The 21,923-nt window shown below is 43.5% G+C and overlaps 1 protein-coding gene across 1 annotated transcript in view; it reads right to left on the minus strand.

The window, feature by feature from the left end:
• RFX4 (regulatory factor X4) overlaps positions 1–21,923 on the minus strand; it is an 83,794-nt gene that overhangs the window by 15,681 nt on the left and 46,190 nt on the right. The window contains exons 12-13 of the mRNA XM_024212958.2: positions 21,211–21,372; positions 11,815–11,974 (exon numbers count right to left, since the gene is read on the minus strand). Of these exons, the coding sequence (XP_024068726.1) occupies positions 11,815–11,974; positions 21,211–21,372 (322 nt within the window). The remainder of the gene's footprint in view (positions 1–11,814; positions 11,975–21,210; positions 21,373–21,923) is intronic.

Here is a 21,923-nt window from a genome sequence, read left to right on the forward strand (position 1 = left end):
GGTTGAAGTTGCTGTTGTTGTTAAAGTCCAGTTCTGGTCCCTTTCAAAACAAAACCAGAAAAACATATACGAGGGGAGAGAAAAGCACAATGAAGACATTAAGTGCAGCTTCTGTTTCTGGTGCTAAGTCTTGCTTGTAATCTCACTCCTAAAGAAACCTGGAGCACACAGTCCTATCTACCACTCCCAGACCTGGCAAGCTATTCCAGTGTTGGGCTGTTTAAGGCATTGCTTTTATCTGCCTCTCTGGTCGTGGGCTCACAGCAGTCTTGTGAAAGATACAATCTTAGTCAGCTAAGCCAGACTCATTTTAGAAGGCAAAAAGAGAAGAAAGAAAAGAAATAAGGTGAGGAAAGGAAAATGATATTCAAGGGAGGGCATGACAGCTACAACCCAAGTCTCACATCCCAACTGGTGTTTGGGATTTAGCCTGGTAGAGGTGATGTCAACTGTGTCCCTCTCTTTGGCTCAGTGTTGTCTGGGCATCTGTCAGGGTCAGGTCAATGAAGGCCCAGGGGTGTCAGGGTGGGTTCCAGGAGAAGATTGGGGTGGCAGCCATGATGGTAGAGCTCACTCCTTTCAGTCCACCTGTCTCCAGCCCTCGTGTTTTGATACCCTTCCCCCCTCCAAGTCTCTTTTTAATGACCCCAAAAGGGGATGACAGGAATAATAGCTCATCCCCTCGTTATTGTGTTTGCTATTTAGGCCTGCTTGCTGGCACACCAAATTTGGTCCATTAATTTTCAATTCCATTCTCTTGTTTAGTGGTCATGATTTCAACACCGTTCTTGGGTGGTTTCAGTAGACCTTTTGGACTGGACTCATTTATTCTATCTCCTTTTTATACCTTTTTCCAAACAATTTTATAGAACAGTCTGAATTGGACTCTTGCTACCCTGGACAACTTAGACTGTAGGCCTCTGCACAACAACTCCTCCCAATGGCAGCATGACTCCTCCTGCCATGCCTGTGCTCTATCTCTGGGGCAGATAATGTCAGTCAGACCAGCATTGCATTTCTGCTCAGTGGTGCATTAAGCATGTTCCTAGGACAGCATGCTGTATATGGTAGCAGCTCCCTGTCCCTACCCTCACTCCTCCAAACTCACATATTTTCAACCATGTGGTGTAAGGACAGGCAGGGGCATGCCATGGAGTTGTCAACCATATTTATTCTACTGCAACCCATCTTTGGGGGGGGGGGGGTCTTTTTGCTCCTTGCTCCTCTTTGCAGGGCAGCATGAGGCTCAAAGCCAACAACAGATTTTCTGGTGGTCAGTGGTAAGCCTTGGCTTTCTTATGTCATTCTATGGTGCAGTCTCTTTTTGTGGAAGGTTTACACCCACCATTGGTCAAGTCTGTCCACAGTTTAGAAATGCTCTTGGATTCCTTTCTGAGGCTAAGAAGTCATATATCAGCATCCATGAGTAATGATTTCTACCATCTCCAGTTGGCTTGGAGATTATCTCTTGCTGGTGGACGACGACCTGGTCTCAGTTATTCCTGCCTTCGTCACTTCTCAGCTGGACTGCAGCATTGTGACGTATCTGGGCATGAAGCCTTCAGCGCTCAGGAAACTTCAACAGCTACAGAATGCTGCAGTACATCTCAGCAACACAGGCTACTGCAAGCACATCACACTTGTCCTCCACTCGTCACACTCGCTTCCCAAAGAATTTCAATTTGAGTTCAAGGGCTCGGTTCTTATCTTCCAGGCACACAATGGGCTGGGCCCAAGGTATCTAAAAGATTAATTAAAGCTCCAGGATGAAGATTATTCCACTCCTCCACAATAAGGTTAAACTTGTCTGTACAGGAGAAAGAGCTTGGGGCCAAGATCGTGGAATGATTTCCCCCAAGAACTAAGGACCATCACACATCTCACGACTTTTCACTCAAAGTGCAAGGTGCATTTTGTTGACCTTGATTTCTCTAACATAAATACATGACAATATGTATAGTAAATGCCCACCAACCAACCATCCCCCTAAGGAGAGGATGAGAGAACAAGCCACATGTGTCAGATGTTAGTCAAGACATTTAATGCACTTCTGGAAGGTACCCAGATAATATGGAGATAAGGGCAGCATAAGAACCTGTATAGAATAGAATATCTTCCTCCCAATTCTTATTATATCTTCAGGGATACAGCATAGAAAGTAGTCTTACATTTGAGAGCTGTTCACAAACTGGGAACCAAATAAAACTGCCTACTGGGTATAGATACTGGGTATAGATGCCAGATACTCCTACCCCGCCCCCCAACACACACACACACACACACACACACACAGTTAAAAGAACATTATTAAGGTTGCAAAGTCAAGCACTTGAAAGTTAGGAAATGTCAGAATTTAGGTTGCCTATGCAACCTTAATTCAGCTCTCTTGTGCATGTGAATTATGATACAGTCTTTCATTACATGATCACATACTATTTCTTCCTAGGTTTTTAAAGAGAAAACTGAATACACGAAATTCCATCATGCTGCATCCTACTGACACCCATATGGGTCTTTAGCAGAGTTGGATCTTTTAGATCCACCGCACGGACCTCTGCCACTTGAGCTAACAGAGTAACTGATAGCAGTAGTAGGTTGTCATCCTCTACGTGGAACACCACAAGAGAAGGATGGGACAATTTCCCAGTGGGTTTCACAATTAACTCCTGATAGCAGTGGAATGGAGGGACTCAGGGCTTGCCTACATGGCACCAGCAAAGCACACTCATAAGCATGCGTCAATTCTCCAAAAAGGACCATATGTTTGGAGTTTAATGTTCCTACCCTACACACACCCACATCATATAGCATTTGAAAGCTATTTTATGCATGTTTAGATGAGGTATCATGTGGAGCTGTCAAGTGCTGCTGTAAGCCTGTAGGTGAGATGAAACAATGTTGCCCAAAATGAGAAAGTGTCATTTTTTGCACAGTTCCAGAAACACTGAAACATGACTATGACTACAGTTTTCACTGTTTAAGTTAATTTCAACATCTCAATGTAGTGTTCATTGGTCAAAGCTACCAAATGACAATATATACAAAGATTTGTATTGCTGCACAGCTACACCATGAATTTGGGGCTCGCAGTTTAATTGATCTACTACACCTTCATGATTCTGCATCAGTTATGAGGAGCTGTTCATCACTAGTGCTGCAAAAACTGAAGTAGAAAGATTCCAGGGTGGTGTGTTCATTCATTCCAAATGGAATTATTCCACTTCATGCTGGTGGAAATCTCATCCATGAAGGAGATGATAATATAGACATCAGCGCAGAGACTACTGATGGAAAGAATACCTTCCATTCAATGACTAGAGTGGCATTTTAAGAACAGTGTGCAGATAATCCAGCATCACAAGAAATATCACTGTAGCATGGAAAAGAAAAGTCACTCTCCCTGAGCAATCAGAGTCTCTTGTGCAGTGTGCAGCATTTAAAAAACCTAGAACACACCCAGAACTGACTCACTCTGAAAAAGTACTTGAGAAAATAGATTCTTGTCACCTTGTCACAGATGACCACTGTCCAAGATCTCTCCTTTTAAGACTACCGCCTTCTGATGTCTTACCAGTACCAAATGATGTTGATATTGTTCACACTTGGGTGATTCCATTTTGGACTGGTTCCCACCACAAGTGGGCAACAAAGAAGAGCACCTACACGACAGTTGCTTATGCACCTATTGTGGATGCCAGACCAAGTGACATGGCCATAGTCTATATTACAATGCTAAACTGTAAGATTATGTTAGTGGCTCTAGGGCAGCAGCATGCCATTCAGACCAAGGATCAGCAGCTGAATGCTGATGCTCAGCAAGTGAAATGGATTCTCCCAAATGATTCACCTGGGCAGTATTACACCCTGTGCTGTTTTATTGCATGTACTGGGAAATTTTGGGGAGATGCAGGATTGCTAGACCTTCTCGTTGATTCAGATGTGCATCCAGCTTGTGCTGTAGATCAAATGCTTGCTGATAAGCAATTCAGCTGTGCTGTACGTGGCTTGATTCTCACATTTGAGGCCCCGAGTGCTCTGAAACTTTATTCATTTGTTAAATGGTACGAGCAGGGAGGAGGTACTCATGCAGTTCCAGCATCTCTCTGGCAAATGTTGGCTGACACTCAAAAGGTGTGGAGTCTGAAGACACTGAGTCCTTACAACATATCATTAAAGAGCTTGATGATGCTATAGCTCAGCATATGCTACTACTACTGGAGAATTCAGGGGATGGTACCCTGTCGCCTATGTTCAGGCTCTGGGATCATTTTCTCTAGGTTACACAGATACTACTTCTAAACATCCATGCTGGAAGGGCATAATGAGTGGGGTCCCGCAGGGATCGGTTCTGGGTCCGGTTCTGTTCAATATCTTCAGTGATTTAGATAATGGCATTGAGAGTATATTTATAAAGTCTGCGGACGATACTAAGCTGGGAGAGGTTACAAGTGCTTTGGAAGATAAGATTAAAATTCTGGGCAAACTGGAGAAATGGTCTGAAGTAAATAGGATGAAATTCAATAAGGACAAATGCAAAGTACTCCACTTAGGAAGGAACAATCAGTTGCACGCATACAAAATGGGAAATGACTGCCTAGGAAGGAGTACTGTGGAAAGGGATCTGGGGGTCAGAGTGGATCACAAGCTAAATAAGAGTCAACAGTGTAACACTGTTGCAAAAAAAGCGAACATCATTCTGGGATGTATTAGCAGGAGTATTGTAAGCAAGATACGAGAAGTAATTCTTCCGCTCTACTCCGCGCTGATTAGGCCTCAACTGGAGTATTGTGTCCAGTTCTGGGCACCACATTTCAGGAAAGATGTAGACAAATTGGAGAAAGTCCAGAGAAGAGCAACAAAATTATTAAAGGTCTAGAAAACATGACCTATGAGGCAAGATTAAAAAAATTGGGTTTGTTTAGTCTGGAGAAGAGAAGACTGAGAGGGGACATAACATTTTTCAAGTACATAAAAGGTTGTTACAAGGAGGAGGGAGAAAAATTGTTCTTCTTAACCTCTGAGGATAGGACAAGAAGCAATGGGCTTAAATTGCAGCAAGAGCAGTTTAGGTTGGACATTAGGAAAAACTTCCTAACTGTCAGGGTGGTTAAGCACTGAAATAAATTGCCTAGGGAGGTGGTAGAATCTCCATCACTGGGGATTTTTAAGAGCAGGTTGGACAAAACCTGTCAGGGATGGTCTAGATCAGTGGTCCCCAACCTTTTTCGTCTGGTGGGCGCCAGACAACGAGCCACCGCAGACCGTGGCCGGCGGACAAGCATCCGCCGAAATGCCACCGAGAAGCGGCAACGTCAATAGGCGTCGCGGCCGAAAGTCGGCGGCATTTTGGCGGCGACACCTCTGGATGACGCTGCTTGTTGGCGGCATTTCGGCGGATGCTCGTCCGCCGGCCAGTACGCAGGCGCACATAGATGCCATGGTGCCCGCAGGCACCGCGTTGGGGACCACTGGTCTAGATAATACATAATCCTGCCTTGAGTGCAGTGGACTGGACTAGATGACTTCTCGAGGTCCCTTCCAGTTCTATGATTCTATGATTCTATGAAGGCTGACAGGAGGATCGGAAGCTTCACCTACACACACAGCGTGCCAGGCTTCCATAGTTCTTTACTGTAAACAGGCCCAAACTATGCCAGTTAGATACCAATCTACATTCTTGTTATGGTAATTCTCCCTGAAGTAGTACACAGTGCCTTTGAATCTGGGGAATTTGCTGTGTGTCAGACTCCTGGTTCTTCCAAAGGAATTTGGAGTGACAGTGGAACAGAGAAAACTGTCATCAAAGACTCAAAAGGCAGCAGTCGGATTGTAGGACTTAGAAGAAAGAAGCCAGCTTGTCAGATGCCCCTCACAAAACATGTCCTGAGTGAATAAGCAAAAGCTACAAGAGAAAGAAGTGAAGATAAAGTCCACAAAACAAGTCCTTGGCTCTGCACTGAAGAGGGATGAAGACTATGTTACAGCTTTACCAACTATGTCATCAACAATATGACAAACCCATTTGACCCTGAATCACATCCAGAGGTGCTTATTAACATATCTACTAGACTTCATGTAACATTAAATGTACAAGAGTCTCTACTGAAAATAGTAGATGCTGGTGAAAAACAAATGGAGAGATTTAGGAAAGGTACACTTGATTCTGATGGGACATGTAGCTTCTTCAGCCCAGGCAAGAAAACTGGCATCAAAACATTTGCTAATATGGCCAAGAAGACCAAATTTAAGTCTGGCAAAGGAGGGACACTTACAACAGCTATAAGTGCAGAAATTGTTTTCCGCAAAGCCCTATCTTTAGCAAGATGCAGAGATGATGTTTCAATGGCAATTGTTCTTAGTCATCCAATTGGACCTGTGCCTGTGACCCTCTTCCATGCTGATGAAACAATGAGAACACACAAAGCTGAATTAGTGCATCAGCTGGAAGCTCAAGCTGAAAGAATCCATGAGCTAAGAGCATGCAACAAAGAAACCACCATATACATCAGAGATGCCATGGCTATCATACAATGATGGCTGGAGACAAATAAATTCCACACATTCAGTGAACTGGCTGCTGAGTTCTTGAGGCAGGTCCTAGGATTTCACAAAGCTAGTTCTGTAAATTGAAGTCTCTGAGAGATATGACAACAGTAACACTAATAAAACTGCAGAAAGACAGCACTGGACAGGATCTAAGGTTGAATGCAAGAAATACCAGGTGACTGGTGAATGCCCTGTGCCTCCATGGAAAAAGTTTCTAAACGTGGCATCCAACAAGCAGTCACTTGTTAAATTCCTCTGTGAATACATGGTTCAAAATGCACCTGAGAGTGTAGGAGTACACCCAACACAAGAACATAAGAACTGCCATACTGGGTCAGACCAAAGGTCCATCAAGCCCAGTATCCTGTCCTCTGACAGTGGCCAATGGCAGGTGCCCCAAAGGGAATGAACAGAAAGTGATCATCAAGTGATCCATGCCCTGTCACCCAATCCCAGCTTCTGGCAAACAGAGGCTAGGGACACCATTTCTGCCCACAAACACTCCTTCTTGCTGGAGGCTTTTCCAATGGTGAGGTAGCAAAGTCCATCACCAATAGAGATGTTGAAGAAGCCCAAGCCTTGTACAATACTCAAGAGGAAGTGGACACAAAGATGCTTCTGCATGCTATATGTGCCAATATGGCTTTTGAGTCTTTTAGGGTATGTCTACCCTACCCGCCGGATCAGCGGGTAGTGATCGATCTATCGGGGATTGATTTATCGCGTCTAGTGTAGACGCGATAAAATCGATCCCCGAGCGCTCTCCCGTCGGCTCCGATACGCCACTGCCATGAGAGGCGCAAGTGGAGTCAACAGGGGAGCGGCAGCAGTCAACTCAGCGCCGTGCACACACCGCGGTAAGTAGACCTAAATACATCGACTTCAGCTACACTATTCTCGTAGCTGAAGTTGTGTATCTTAGGTCGATCCCCCCCCCCAGTGTAGACCAGGGCAAAGTGTCAAAGGAACCATAGCAATTAGGTCACCTGAAACAGAGGTTTTGGTCCTGGCTGTTCACTACCTTCCATAAATGGAATACATAGATAGCATGTGGATTGAAACCAGGCACCATTACGAGCATGACTGACTAGTGTCGCTTCGTATCTGTGCATGCAGTTTGTGACACATTCACACACTCCTGAATTCTGCAACCTACTTCTTGCTGTACATGCATTGATAGGATGCATCTGTGTCATCCCTATTCGGGATTGGGGGTGGGGGGAAATCTGTGTTTAGTGTTGTCAAAACAAAGGGAACTTGCCAAATTGGGAGAGTGTGACAGACAAGCCACAATTTCTGCAGCAAGGAAGTTGGTAGCAGTGCTGTATGACCAGCGCGAGAAAGGAGACCCACATTGCTTGTGGCTCAATGTAGCCATCAGAAAGGATAAGTCGTCGGCCAAACTCCCACCACACGAGGACAGTTTTGAAGAGTATGTCAAAAGAGCATCTTGGCAGACAAAGATTTGGATGTCTTCACACACACAGGTAAACCAGATATTGGATCATCATTGCAACATGGATGGGCAAATGTGGATGATGAGCTACTTCTTGTATTCTCCAAGGGCCAGTGGCATCTGAGCTTCTACAAAACTGTATTTCTGCCTGCAACAGTAGGGGGTCACTGCACAATAAACTGTCTGTAGTCAGAACAAACTTCCCTGCACTGAACTGTGTGTATGCAAGGCAATGAAGACTGGGTAACCAATGGACTCTTGACAGAAATCATAATGAACAAGATAATGATAATGATGTTGACTAGAAATGTCACCAGTGCTATTACAGTTCAATGATACCTGTACTACAATTTATTATTAGATTTTGCTTTAGCCTTTAGATTGTTGTTGTGATGCTTTGAAATCCATTTTTATGTCTTGAAATAATAACAAAAACAAATGCAAATATTTCAAAGTGGCCATTTTAACGTGTTGATGGTGTCATTGTTTATCCCCAGTTCTATGGTAATGGCACCACTTGACAGCTCCCCATCATATGTTATCTTAAGGTAGACATAATAAGCTTTCAAATTATGTATGATGTGCTTGTGTGTAGAGCAGGTACATTAAGTTGACCAAATTGGTGGTCACTGCTGCTCACCCATAGAGGGGTATGTTTTTAAAGTGTTCAAACATATTGCACTCTAACTGCCCTATGTACACTCTATTGGTGTATTCTAAAAGGTCCCTAGTTCACGTTAACGCAAACTAGGTACTTTTTGGAATGTGCCAGCAGGATCTACACAGCACAGCTGGGCGCTTTGCAGATCACACCCCTCTGGTGCGCTCTGCCACGCCATGTAAACAAGCCTCAGGAATCTTGGTTTCCATTTCAGATTCTGGAGGGGAATGTGCTCTAGTAGCCACAGACTCTTCTGCCTGTTCCCCCAAACTTGATCCCTTCTGTCCCATGCCCTCCAATCCAACCCTGCCCTAGTCCTGTGTCTTCCCCACCCCGGCTCCTCATTTCAATCCCATTCTTCTCAACTAGCCAGTCCCACTCTCCACTCTTGAGGCATCTCATCTTAGTCCCAATCTTCTTGCCCAGCAAGTCCTAGGCCTGGTCTACTTTAGAAAGTTAGTTTGGCTTAACTATGTCAGTCAGGGGTGTGTAAAAAATCCACACCCCTAAGTAGTGTAGCAAAGCCAACCTAAGTCCCCATGAAGACAGTGCTAGGGGAGGTGAATTCACTACATAAATGGGAGAATTCCGCCTCTCTGTTTAGGTAGTGTCTATACTGAAGCCCTGCAGAGGTGCAGCTGTTCCACTGCAACATTTTAAGAGTAGACAAGGCCTCAGTCTCACCCCTCTGGACTGCCTGGACCAGTTTCAGTCTTCTTGCTCATCTAATCCCAGTCTCTCCCCATTTCAACTCCCAATTTCCCCTCCCACCCACACCATCAGCCTCCAGTCTCAGTTTCACCCATGTAGGCTCCTTGTCCTAATCTATTCCCTCTACCCCATTTCAGGCCCCCTCTGCATTTGAAACAGGCAGCTTCCTCCTTCATGCTGCCTGAGCCCAGCAAGGTGGGCACTGAGAGCACAGGAGAGACAGTCTTTGATGTCTGCACTTCTCCGTTACCAGGATTTCTCAGATCACCTAAAGCTATCTGGAGTTACTGGGTAATCGGGAGGTTGTGATTAATTACCTGTGCAGTAACAGGCCAACAGAGGGCAGAGTGAATGAGGGTGAATTTGCTGCTGCTCCTTTCCTCATGCTCAGAAGGGATACAGGTCACCAGACAGGGAAGGTTCCAGGGCAGTTTGAAGGCATTAGGTCACAGAGGCAAGCTTTCTCATGGCCCCTGGGCGGAACACAGTGATTGGAGGCAGCTAGCAGAGTCTAACTGGAACCTGCCAGTGCCTTCGGGCCTGGCACCTAAGGTGCCTCTAGCACGTGTCTGGCAAGTGACACACAGACCACGCCACTAAGGATGATTTCAGGACAAAGGTTGGTACTGCAGAGTTGCCAAGACCTCCCACGGGGTGGACAATTACAAGGATTTCCATGCTGCTGTTAGCGTGACTCTTGCAGCTCGTAGAAGAAAGGTAAGCAGTTTCTGTCTTGTTATCCTCCACACTCTCTCCTAGGAGGTGCCATTGATAAACACAATATAATTTCTTCATTTGGTATTTTGCAAGAATATTTTCTGACTGTGTTAAAGGATGTTTGCGCACTGGTGCACATCGGTCTTATGTGCGCGAGGTTTCCAACTTTTCCACCTACTCTCCAGAATAAGTCTCACTAACCCTTTTCCATCTTGGACAGTTTAACTGGGCTTTAGGAGTAAAGAATTTTACATAGCGTCTCAAAAGAAAAGAAAAGAAAAGGCCACAACAAGAAGTTACACTCCTGCCACTTTCAATATTTCCATCAGTACAATTGGGCTAATTAAGAAATGTCCAATAAATCCCCTCGTTTAAAACACAGCTGAATGTCACTATCTCAGCATCTTCCCAGGAAGGTTTGGAGTCTTGTATTATCTATTATTGTCACCACTGCAAATTCAGAGGAAAGCAGTAATGATCCTTCAATATTTATTTTCAAGAAAGCTGCTTTTATCATGAAACTTTCATTTTGTTTTGCATGACTGGCCCCAAGTACAAAAAGATACATTTACATTTTCTGAGCATGACTCACAATGACTCTGAGCTTGACTCTTTGTCTTAAGCTCTGTTATGTGGTAAAATAAAAGTCAGTGTAAAAACTCTTGAGCCCTTTAAAGTGCTCTCCTCATCAGTACTCTGCAAAGCTTTTGCATTCCAGAGGGTATCCATCTTCAGTGATGACTGATAGTAGCTCCAGCAGAAATTGTTCTAGAAAAGTCAGAAGAGGTTCTCTCCAGCTGAGGATCTGCATTTTGTGTGAAATTCAGCCCGGGTCGAGGACCAGAGCCCGGTGCATCACTTAAGCCCTCAATGGGTAATAGACATTGTGCTGGCTCTCCACAAAGCAATGAATCTCGAATCTTCCGCCATGGGGTAGGCATTTCCACACATGGAAACTGTGGGCAGAGCTTGAGAAATTCAGTAAGAAGTCTTCACCTTCTGTTGCATGCAGGCTATCAACAACATCTCCCACACTCCTAATCCTGGTACATGCATGGGCCTGCCCAATGGGTGATTTTGTTATGGTGTTTGGCTAGTTGTGGAAGGGACAGAGGAGCTCTCTGAGCTTGATACAGAGCCCTGTAAGTTGGGAATATACAGAATGGCTATTGCTTTGGAACAGGAGTGTTGTGAGGCTGTGTTAAAGTTTGTAAATTGCTCCAAGATCTTTAATAAATGTGCTATGTCACTGTTTATTATTTTCATTGGTCAGCATTATTTCGAGGCTTTGACACGTTTGTTATGTTCGATCCTCCTTCTAGTTCAAAAATTGTCTGTCTTTCCACACCCTGGAAATTGTTGCTCTGTGAGACTAGCAATTAGCTTGGTGAAGGAAGGTTAGCTTTTCTTGGCATATCTAGGCCATTGACATAGAATAATAGGAATCAGAGATAGAAAGAAACCTAATTAGATCATCCATCCAGTCCTTCTCCCTTTAGAACTTATTTTCCAGGTTTCCTTGCGTTTATGACTAGCATTATGTTTCAAATGCATAAATGGAAATACGTGAGAGACCATATAACCATACAACACTATCACATTGCAATGAAGATCTATTCCCTCAGGAAACAGACCTTGGAGTCCAACTGCTTTTGAAAAAAAAATTATTGCAAATTTAGACTAGTCCTTAAAACTCAAATAAACAAACTGGAAAGTGACCTACCCGTGTTCCTCTCTGTGGGGGTAAACAGGTATCCTGTGTGTGACAGATGAAGAAGGCACATGAGGACTTCTCATGCAGGGCAGCTGTTGCGAGTTTTCAGCAGGTGACCCAGCAGCTGTTGTCACAGTGTATGTGAGTGACCATGTATAGGACTGCATAGCTCCTGCAGAACAAACAAAGTTGACGTTCATAGTTAACATGAGCTGTAGTCCTTTGAAACGATCCATTTTGAAACAGCCATTAAAGAACAATCTAATAAGGTGATGCCAATGAAGACTATCAACCAAAGGAGGTGAATAAAAATGGGTATAGTGCAGTGGTTCTCAAACTTTCACGTAGCAAGCCTCTGAGTGCAACCCCACTTATAAATTTAAAACATTTTTTTATATATCTAACACCATTATATATGCTGGAGGCAAAGCGGGATTTGGGGTGGAGGCCGACAGCTCATGACCCCCCATGAAATAACCTCACAACCCCCTGAGGGGTCCCGACCCCCAGTTTGAGAACCCCTGGTATAGTGATAGCAGTAAAACACCCATTTTTGAAGAACACTTCAAAAGGTACAAATAGATTAGCTAGAATATCGGATACTGGGAGACAATCCAGACATAACTGGCATTTTTGAAACATAGCAGGATGTGAATAATCAATGCAATGCTGTAATTTGTGCCTATAAACTTTTGGGCAGGGACTGTCTTTTTGATCAGTTTGTACAGCACCTAGCACACTGGGGTCCTGGTCCATGACTAGGGCTCTTAGGCACTACAGTAATACAAATAGAAATATAATATAATATAATATAATATAATATACAAAATACAGGACAGAGCTTAGAGCTGTGAGAACGGCACTAGCACAAAACATTGCATAGACATTATGGGCCAAATCATGAGCCCCTCTCTGCAACAGAGTGGAGCTCCGTGCCGGCTGACTTGATCCTCAGGATGATCAGAGCTGGTGTGGTAGGAAGAACGGTCAGGGCGCTTGGGACCTGGAAGAGGGTTGGACTCAGGCAAATGAATTCCCTGCAGCCTGACTTGGCTTTCATCTACCCACCAATCTAAGTTCTTATGTGGTCCCCATCACTGTGATATCAGATTGGCTCCCAAAATAATAACAAGTGCACACTTGGAGACATTCCTCTCTCTCTTCCCGCTAGTCAGCAGGGACTAGGCTTTGTTGACTTCATTCATGTGGTTCTATTCTAGGAAGGTTAAGGCAAAGAAGTGGGTTTTGCATTTTGCTCTGAAAGTGCTGAAGTTTTTAGTCAGCCTGGTCTCTTCAAGGTGGGAACTCCAGATTTATGGGCCAGTTCCTGAGAAACCTTGTCCTCTCTATGTGACTCCCATCTTTGAGGTTGGTGGTCTTATAATTCTGGGGTAAAATAGCTGTTGTGGATGAGGGCCAAAATCTTGAATTTGACCCAGTATAGAACAGGGAGCCAATTAAGACAGCAGAATAGAGGTCACCAGGTGCTTTCAGCTCTCTTTCTCCAGCTAAAAAAGGGAATGGACTAGAGTTTCAGGAGCTGATTTGGATTTTCCTTCAGCACCTCTAGGACTTCTGTTGTGTGATAGGACCTAATTCAGAGAGGCAAGTTATTGTGTTGTCAGCTCTGTGTTCATTGTATTGCTCTTGGTGAATGGAGAAGCAGTCTCAGATGTGGGTGATTTTCTTCAGAAAGTCAGGCTACGTCTTCACTACCCGCCGATCCGGCGGGTAGCAATCGGTTTATCGGGGATCGACTTACCGCGTCTCATGAGGACGCGGTAAAATCGATCCCTGATCGCTCTGCCGTCGACTCCGGAAATCCACCTCGACAAGAGGCGGTAGTGGAGTCGGCGGCAGCGCGGCAGCGGTCGGCTTTCCCCCGTCCTCACCACCAGGTAAGCCGACCTAAAATACGCAACTTCAGCTACGGTATTCACGTAGCTGAAGTTGCGTATCTTAGGTCGGAACACCGCTGTAGTGTAGACCTAGCCTCAGGCAGATAGTTCTTTGTAGTGGGAAGTGCTCAATTCTGGGACTGAAGTGGGACACCCTATCCTAAACAAGGTGATTCATAGACTGAAACACTCCAGCAGGTTGTGACTTTATGGCTGCTAAGGTGGAGAAGAGGTGGGAGTTCTTTGCAAGTTTCATGCCTGAGGGTAGGTTCACAAGAATTGCTTGTGCTACAGCCTGCCTGCATTTGCTTGTTCTCCATCACTAACACTTGAATTTTCTTCCTTTCTACTTCTGTTACAGGTTTGCAGAGAACCACTGAGATCTATGGGAGCAATGATGAGGGTGCAGGCATTCCAGTGCTAGAACATCAATGGTTGTGTTTAATGAGTGGTCACAGTGACTCAACAGAGCTTCTATCCTACGGCATTTTGGTGGGGTGGAATTACCTGCAAGTATGTTTTGGACTTGACTGGGTCCAGGCCATTACGGTGGCTTCCTTTTTGTCTGGAAACCAGCCTGAAGGAGGTGATGGTCAGTCCAGCATAGGGGCCATTTCTTGTGTCCCCTATATCAGGTCAGGTTCCCCTTTTTAAGTGAGAAGAAAGATCTAATAGTCACAGCTGGGCTCAAAATCAATGAATCTATAGCCAAGTCCCATTCAAAATTCAGGTCCAAAGCATGACCTGCTCTGTGTGTAGAGCCAGATGTTACCTATGAGAAACTAAAGATGGAAACTGGGGCGAAGAGGTTTTAGGCCATTGCATTGGAGGGGTTGTCAATATGGCTGCTGAAATCTCCCAGGACTATTGTCGGAACGTCTTCACCATGCCTGACAGCAGCACCTCAGGCTGCTGCTCTAGGAAAGGCTTGCTTTCTGGAAGGTCTGAAGACTAGCAGTTTGCATACGGTGGACTTGTCTCTGGATTTGCAGAGCAGCTGATTATTGAAAGATTTTGTGTCAAGGTGGCCTCTCTTGCATTTGAGGCTGGACTGGAAAAGGATGACTACTCACCCCTTCTCTCCCTTGTGGAGGGAATGCAGTAGCTTTCACAGGGTGACCTGCACATGAAGAGAGAGGGGGAGGAGTGGCTCAGATTTGGAAGGTCTCAATTTCCTGTTGGAGGAAGAAGAATGCTGCCAGGTACATGTGTGTATGTATGTGTTAAGGGAGGGCATCAGTGAGACCCCTCCCATACATTGTGGTAGGGCAAAAGGTAGGAGGAGAGACAATTGAAGAGCTTGTGGTTGTTTCGTTTTTTAAAACACCAGCCACCAGAACCCCAATCCCACAACTCTTACACAATCAATCTCATTGACTTCAATGGAATCCAGAAGACAGCCTTTTTTAGCTGCTGTACCCACTGAACTGAACCGAACTGAATGTAAAACAATAGTGGTTGAGTGATTTGACAACACTTTGTTCTTCTTTGTGTTTTCAGCCTTCGGGATTTGAATAAACTTAGAAAGTTCTTTTACTTCATTTCACTTTATTTTTTACTATTTGCTTTTTTAAGACTGACTACATTGTTGAGAACATGACAGCAAGAGGCCCTCTGTAGGAAGCACAATGTATAAATAGCTCTGCTAAAAGCCCAACAACAGCCCTGTTGTGCTATCACACAGCAAAGCCAAAAATGCAAAGGAATTTCATGCACGGAAGTGTGATTCGTACTATAAACCCTTACTGTACTTGTTGGTGTGTGTGTACTGCTGTGAATAGAACCATATAGCCAGGCCGATTAGCTACTGCCCTGCCTCTTGTGCAGTCATTTATACCAGTGCAAAGTGAATGCAAAGTGGCTGTAAAATGGTACCATTTCACAATGGGAGCATTTTACAGCCACTTTGCACTGGATTGCAAAGGTGCATAGCATCACTGAAGCAAGCCCACAGATGTCAGTAGGAATCGCAATAGTACATATTATATTTGGTAGTAAACAATATTGTCAAGACCAAGTGTTCAAATTTCAGGAGTTAGGCTTGGTCTACAATACAGACTTATGTCGGGATAACTACATCGCTCAGGGGTGGAAAATCCACACCCCTGAGCAATACAATTTTGCCGCCTAATCACCAGTGTAAACGGTGCTATGTTGATGGGAGGGATTCATAGCTACTGTCAACATAGCTACTGCCTCTTGGGGAGGTGGATTAATTACCCCGAGAGGAGAAGCTCTCCCATCGGCGTAGGTAGTGTCTTCACTAAGTGCTATAGTGGTGCAGCTGAATCGGTGCAGCTGTGCCACCGCATCGCTGTGCGTGTAGACGAGCCCTCAGTCTCTCCAAAATAGGGATATTGGCTTACAAATCAGATTTTTAAAAACCATACATTTGGGGTTCTTTTCATTTGCTTTCTGGTGCTGGATCCTTTAGGGTTTGCATCATCAAGCTTTTCTCTGCAACCATGAGGGCTAGAAACTTACCTTAATTTTTGAACAAAAAATAGCATTCTCATGAATCCAGGAGCTGGAGCTTTAAGTAAAAGCACCAAATATCACGAGACTCTTGATAAAAACATGAGAACTGGCCACACTCACTAAGGCTACGTCCTCACTACGGGGGGGGGGTCGATTTAAGATACGCAAATTCAGCTACGCGAATAGCATAGCTGAATTCGACGTATCGCAGCCGACTTACCCCGCTGTAAGGACGGTGGCAAAATCGACCTCTGTGGCTTCCCATCGACGGCACTTACTCCCACCTCCGCTGGTGGAGTAAGAGCGTCGATTCGGGGATCGATTATCGCGTCCCGATGGGACGCGATAATTCGATCCCCGAGAGGTCGATTTCTACCCGCCGATTCAGGCGGGTAGTGTAGACCTAGCCTAAGGGTTTACAGGAACAGCCCAAACGGAGAATTAATACCAAGTCAGCACTCTGTGGAATAGTGTACAGTATTATTGAAAGCAACAGAGGGTAACTGTTAGTCTTAAAGGTGCCACAGGACCCTCTGTTGCTTTTTTACAGATTCAGACTAACACGGCTACCCCTCTGATACAGTACTATTGAAATGAACCTTTAATTCAAATATACATTCCCTTGTAACTGAGAGGAAGGCAGTGGAGGTGGGGATGACAAGGAGGTGGAGAAATGATTAGTTATCTAGTAGCAAACATTTACAATGCAGAATTTCTGTAAGCCAGTTCAGGTTCTTCTAACAGCAATTGCATTAGCAAATGAGTAATCCCAGGCTTTAAGAGAGGACTGCAGAGTCAACCATATACCCATCACTTTTGTTACAATATTGTTGTAATTTGACCAATCATTAATCTGGCCTTTGTAATTTAGAAAGAATTAGGGCTAATTATCCTTTTAAACTTTCAGTAATTTAACAGAAAAATTTAAATAAAATGTTAACTGAGCATGCCAGATGTTTTACACCAGAGCAATCTATATAGGATTTACCTTACTTTAGTTCGGTGTCATCTAATCACAGTGATTTAATTTGCTGCTTTTGTGTTTGACCATTGAGTGCATGCAGAAAGTTTAAAAAGCAAGTTTAATAGTTAACTTTTATTGCCAGTGCCACAAGCAGCAAAGACTTAATGACACCTTAAGTTGGGGAACTGCAAGCTATTGGTAACCAACCAGATTAGTTTTCTAGTTGTACAATGCATTTCCACACTGCTACATTTACCTAAATTAAAAAAAAAAACATTAAAGAAAGGCAACACAGTAACTTTTAAATACATCTCAAGAGAACTGCTGGTTAGAGCCACATATCTGGAGCAAATACGCAGAATTAAAAAACAAACAAAAGAAAATACATTGAGAATTTTATACTTCATCCCTCAAATCCTCTCCTGGTATAAATATACATAACTCCACTGAGCTGGAGTATTTACATTTTCAAATATTTTGATTTTTACCTTACATGCTGTGTAAGCACTAAGGCCTGGTCTATACATAAACGTTTTATCAATACAACTATTTTGAGTAGGGGTGTGATTTTTTTACTAACATAGTTGTACTAATACAAGCCCTAGTATAGATTCAGTTAGGCTGGTATAAAGGTGAGACTGCACCTAAAACTTAGGTCAACATAGCTATGTCGCTCAGGGCTGTGAAAAATGTTGTGCCCTGTACAATGTAGTTAGGTTGACCTAATCCCTACTGTAGACACAGCCTCTTGAGGGGATGGATTTACTACAGCAGTGGAAAAATCCCTTCTGTTGCTGTAGCAAGTGTCTACTCTTCAGTGGTGTAGCTGCTGTGCCATTTTAGTGCTTGTAGTGTAGACATGCCCACCAGTATATCTTATTCCCCTTCCTGAACTGAAATAAACTTTAGGCTTTATAGCTATAAATAAGCATTTTTATACTGGAATAACTGCATCCACACTAGGGGCATTTTGCTACTTTATCTATGCTAGTGTAGTTAATGAGGAAAACCTTTCTAGTGTAGACCAGTCCTCAGAATCAAGAAAAACATGGATATGAAGTATCTTTTACATTTTTATTAAAAAACCTCCCCTTTTTATTTTATCATCAACATACATGAACTTTCCACACAAATGCCTTTTACATTTTTCATATGTCTGGAATGTTATCTGCATCGACATCATCACCAGTTTTGGGTAATTTTTTTGATGTCCCCTCTAATGTTTTTAAAAACTTCCTATTATATTTTTCTACAAACTGCAGAATATACCCTATATTAATTGATACTCTAGAACTAAGGCACATCGATTAGCCAAGATCGTTTATAATAGGTCCACAGCACACACAAAGTAAAATACAACCAATTCCTGCAGCTGCAATGTTTCTGGTTCTGTATTACTTTACTTATATGAACCCCTATTCATATAAGTTGCGTTCTAGACAAAAATTAAGATAATGGCGATTAAAATAAAGCTGAGCTCAATGGCCAGAGAGAAGCAGCCATTCTGCCAAACAAAAGAATATAGGGAGAAAATGAGGGAGGTGGGGAAATGAAGAGCTGGTGAAAAAGGAGGACTATAATGATTAAAGATGAACTGTCTTGAGCAGAAAGGTCTTCCATAGAGGCTTAGCTAAGACAGGCTGTGGTAGAAATGCTCAGGTGGAGGGTTCCTTAGCCATAGTCTGTGTCTATCCTGAGGCTTCACCCTAGCAGTCCTCAGCCTTGGAGGGCCATAGCAGGAGAGAGAGAATCACTCAAGCACCTTAATAAACATAATTAAAGTACAAATAAATTAACATAATGCCAGTGTGAGTCCCTTCCATGTTTCCCCTCTCTTACCGCCTCAGACCATTCTCATTTTGTATGTCTTTCCTTTGAGGGGCAGCACACAGTTACCTGCTTTTCAATTTCTTGTTACTGGGGGAGGTTTTCTGGCCTGTGTTACGTAGGCGGCCCGACTAGATGATCACAATGGTCCCTTCTGGCCTTGACATCTATGAATCAAATTATTCATAAAATCTATGTCTCAAGTCTCTACTGGGGAGAGCACATAGCATGCGGCTTTATTCAAACAGTGTCTTTTCTTTTGTGCTCACCTTTCATGTCCAAGAACCACATGACTCTGGTCTTGTGGTCTTGCTGTTCAGGACATGGGATTGTCATATTTTCACACCAAATATAGTCTCTAAAGTCTCAAACAACAAGCAAACCTGAGGTTTCCACAATGCTATGTAGGATTAAAATGCTCTTAAATCTATTTCAGCCACAAATACACACTGTGGTTCCCTGGGATGTTTCTGAAGGCATGAAAAAGATTTGGCAGAAACCTGTATTCGTCCTTTAACTACTGTCAGTCTCCAGGATAGTAAATTGCCACTTCCTGGAATTTTTCTAGAAGCTTTTGTTGCTACTCTAGAGCCCTCCAAAAGTGAAAGTTATATCATTCATTTCACCACTGAGAGCCAGGACAATCATTCAAGTTCCTGACTCCTTTCCTGCATCTGTAGACTCAAAATAGGAAAACAAAATATTTTTGACCCCAGACACTTGAAGGTCATGACTGGCCCTGGCCACCACCTCCTGAATGTATAATCTGTCTTTCATATCAGAGAGCTTATGAGAGGAATTTAACATGCAGAATGTAAAGGCCCACTTGTGTGCGCCAAATTGCAAGCCAGTTGTGTGCCTACTGGTTCATTTGCAGTTCTTGGAATCCCTAGCCACAAACTGAGTATCTTCATGCACAAATTACTAATTAGGACTTTTTCATGCCATTTGATACACGTGTTCCTGAAACTGCTATAATTATATATGCAATTATAGGCATGCAGTTGCATACAGGCCACAGGCCTCCATTTCCTAAATTCTGTCCTTATAAGATGTTGAAAGGTACAAACAAAACGTTAAAACAGAAAAACAAAACAGATGTGTCACACATCACCTCCATATTGGTGCACATAACAAAATTCATTCCACACATGGGTGGGAAAAATTAGAGGGAACACTGCTCTTCCTCCCTGTTGCTGCATGCACCGCCTCTTTGGAGACAGAGGTGGGACACACAACACTTAAGGAGCAAGGTGAGAAGGCGAGGGGGGGGTAAGGGGGTGAGAGGTGAGCCAGCAGCAGAGTGAGGAGGCGGGCGGGCGAGGGCGTCCTCCCCTTCCCTCCCCTTCTCTCCCCACAGCCGTCCTTCCCTTCTCCTCCCCTCCCCAGACCCAAGCCGCTCAGATATGTTTTTCATTATTATTTGGACTTCTATTATTGCAAAGTATTTTTAAATGTACTTCAGAATTGTTGTACAACCATTTTAACCAAAAAAGCAAAAAAAACAATAATAAAAAAAGACAAGAACATGCAAAGCACCTTATTTGTGTTTCTATTCTGTTAGGTCCAGTAAAGAATAGAGATAACTGTGCATTATTTTTATTGAGTCCACAAAAAAAGCCCAAAACCGTACATAAATAAATTACAATGATTTGGATATATATATGTGCATAATACTTTATTAATTTAGGAAAAATAAATAATTTTAGGAAAAAGTGTCCGTGCGGCCATCAGCAAGAGTTGGTGGCCGCACACTGAGGCCACCAAAAAATGTGTTGCGAGAAGCCCTGTAAAGTGCTGTATTTAGAAAAGGCTCTTTAAAAGTATTGCTAGAAATATGCAATTTTAGACTGAGGCTTGAAAATATTTTGGAACAAAATTGTGGCCCTGTTTTTCTAAGGGCCCCAGACATCTGCATAGAGTCCATAATGTATTGAGATATCCATCTGCTTTTACAAATTTATATCTTGATGCCCAGGAATCCATGCACACAGTGGATCCTTTTTCAATTGCACTGCATGTCATGTTTGGCAAGATATAAAGAAAATATCTATTTGAATGATAAATACTGAACATATGCTGAGTCCGTTTTGAGAGGGCTTCTTCAGAGATAAGGTCAGATCCTCGGTGGCTCTAAATTGACACATTGCTCACAATTTTTATTGCAGGCTTTTGGTTTTTTGACAACAATTTTTTGGAAAAAAGAATGCAAGAACCAGCCATCCTTAGCCTACCTACCTGTAGTAGTTGCTATGCTAGCGTACTCTGGGGATTGACTGCTCACAGGTGAGGGTGCAGACGGCACTTCCACCAAGGTGGCAGATTTAGCTGGAGAGAATGGCACTGGGGAGGGAGTTGGAGGAGCAGGTTCTGTCAATATAATTTCTTCTTGTATTTCTGCTGAAGATTGGGAGACAGGTCATACAAATGTTGTTAAATACGGCTCGTGGAACCCTATGAAATAGATCACTCAGAAAAGTAAATTTTAGATGTAAACTCTGGTGTGTGGAGGAATTACATAAATCTGTCTTTATCTTAGGTATTTTCATGGCCCCATCTCTTGATCATTAACATGCTTATCCTCACAACATCAGTGTGAGATACTCTGTATGCCCATTTTACAGATGGGGAACTGAGGATAAATGATTTACCCAGGAAGTCTGTGGTGGAGCATAGATTTGAACCTGGATCTCCCAAGTCACAGGCTAGCACCCTAACCACTGGATCATCCTTCCTCTCCTAAACCTTAGGTGTCAAATTTAGTCTATGCTAAAATGGATGGGTGAGCTTTTCAAAAACCAGCTAAGGGATTTAGCCATTCAATTCCCATTTAAATTAATTGTAGCTTCAGGGAGGGATGGAAGCTGGCTCCACTGACTCTATGCCTGCTGAGGACTCCTTCTCATCACATGCATCCTGAACTGGGATTTTACAGGTGGTCTCCACACTGC

Source organism: Terrapene carolina, unplaced genomic scaffold (genome assembly GCF_002925995.2).
Source record: "Terrapene carolina triunguis isolate 2854851 unplaced genomic scaffold, T_m_triunguis-2.0 Scaffold247, whole genome shotgun sequence".
NCBI classification, from domain to species: Eukaryota; Metazoa; Chordata; order Testudines; family Emydidae; genus Terrapene; species Terrapene triunguis.